We start from the raw sequence: 1,244 nt of genomic DNA, 5'->3' as shown, positions 1-1,244 counted from the left end.
GACATTTGTCGGAAAAGGAAGAGATCAGATGATGGAGAAGAAGAAGAAGAAGAGGTTGTGGAGGAAGATAATGACGGATTCAAAACACCGACTCGTCCAGAGAATAGAATCCCTAAGATCAGAGAATGTCCACCGGCGCCGAGGAAACGTGAGTATTCGTCGGAGATGCTTAGAGCTAAAACGATGTATTGCCGGAGACGGTTGAGTTTCGCGCCAGAAGATGACGTAACCTCGTTTATAACGGATTTGCAGTGGAGGACGACGACAATGACGATCAAGAAATAATTAAGATTAAGGAGAGAGAGAGAGAGCTATTAGTTTTTTATGATTTTATTTTTTATGAACCGTATTTTAAGGTCACGTTTGGAAGATATCTGAACGTTTTTTTTCTCCCGCAATTAGACAAAGGAAAAATACTTGATTAGATTGATATTTTGTTTTTAAGAGTTCCAGATCATATAGGATTTTCGTTGATGATTATTATTTGTCCATTGTTAGGTTTTTTCTTCTTTTGATATTTGGATGATTTTCTGATATATGTTGTGTTTTTTTTTTTGTTGTTGTTGTTGTTGTTGTAAAAGTTTACAACTAGCTAATTGCGTATGTTGACGAAACTGAAATATGTTTTCGTGATCTTGTGGAATTATTACTCGCATGAGTACATGAGGGTTCAACATTAGTGAAGTGTAAAGTTCATTCGTAGCCTTGTGATGTGGGTAACCTACATAACAGATAATTGTTGACAATTGTATAATGTACACTTGTTTACTGATATTCACTCACACAATGAACGAAGATGACATCGTAAAGTTAAAGGGTTAGCAAAAGAGTGAGAGAGAGAGAGAACAAAAGTGAAAAAAAGGGAGAGAAACATGAAGAAGAAGACAGGACAAGAAAAGAGATTGGATATAGAATTTTATAAACGCTTTAGGGGTCGAGGCCTTATTTAAGTTCCTTCGACTTCTAAAGTTGGAACATCCAATGCTATTTACTAAAAAAGGCTACACGATAACTCCTTAAGCTTCTTCCTTTTTCTTATGGATCCTCAAAATCTTTTTTTCCTCAATATTTTTATTTCTTTCTTTTGTTGCCGTTATGTTCGTTTCGTCTATGTTACTCTCTTTCTTTTTTTATGTGGCTTTCGGTTTTGTTGACCTGTCTCCTAATTTGTTAATTAATTGACCATTAATTTTTTAATTGATTGCAGCTTGAATGAAACGTTATGGTATCTTACTGAACAACAA

The 1,244-nt window shown here is 35.0% G+C and overlaps 1 protein-coding gene across 1 annotated transcript in view; it reads left to right on the top strand.

The window, feature by feature from the left end:
* Window positions 1-480, top strand: part of LOC104782189 — a 2,712-nt gene extending 2,232 nt beyond the window's left edge. Inside the window, exon 2 of the mRNA XM_010507052.2 lies at window positions 4-480. Within this exon, the coding sequence (XP_010505354.1) occupies window positions 4-285 (282 nt within the window). The 3' untranslated portion in view covers window positions 286-480. The remainder of the gene's footprint in view (window positions 1-3) is intronic.

Source organism: Camelina sativa, chromosome 4, assembly GCF_000633955.1.
Source record: "Camelina sativa cultivar DH55 chromosome 4, Cs, whole genome shotgun sequence".
Lineage (NCBI taxonomy): Eukaryota > Viridiplantae > Streptophyta > Magnoliopsida > Brassicales > Brassicaceae > Camelina > Camelina sativa.
The sequence above is the reverse complement of the archived record's forward strand: the minus strand, read 5'-3'. Positions and strand labels throughout refer to the sequence as shown.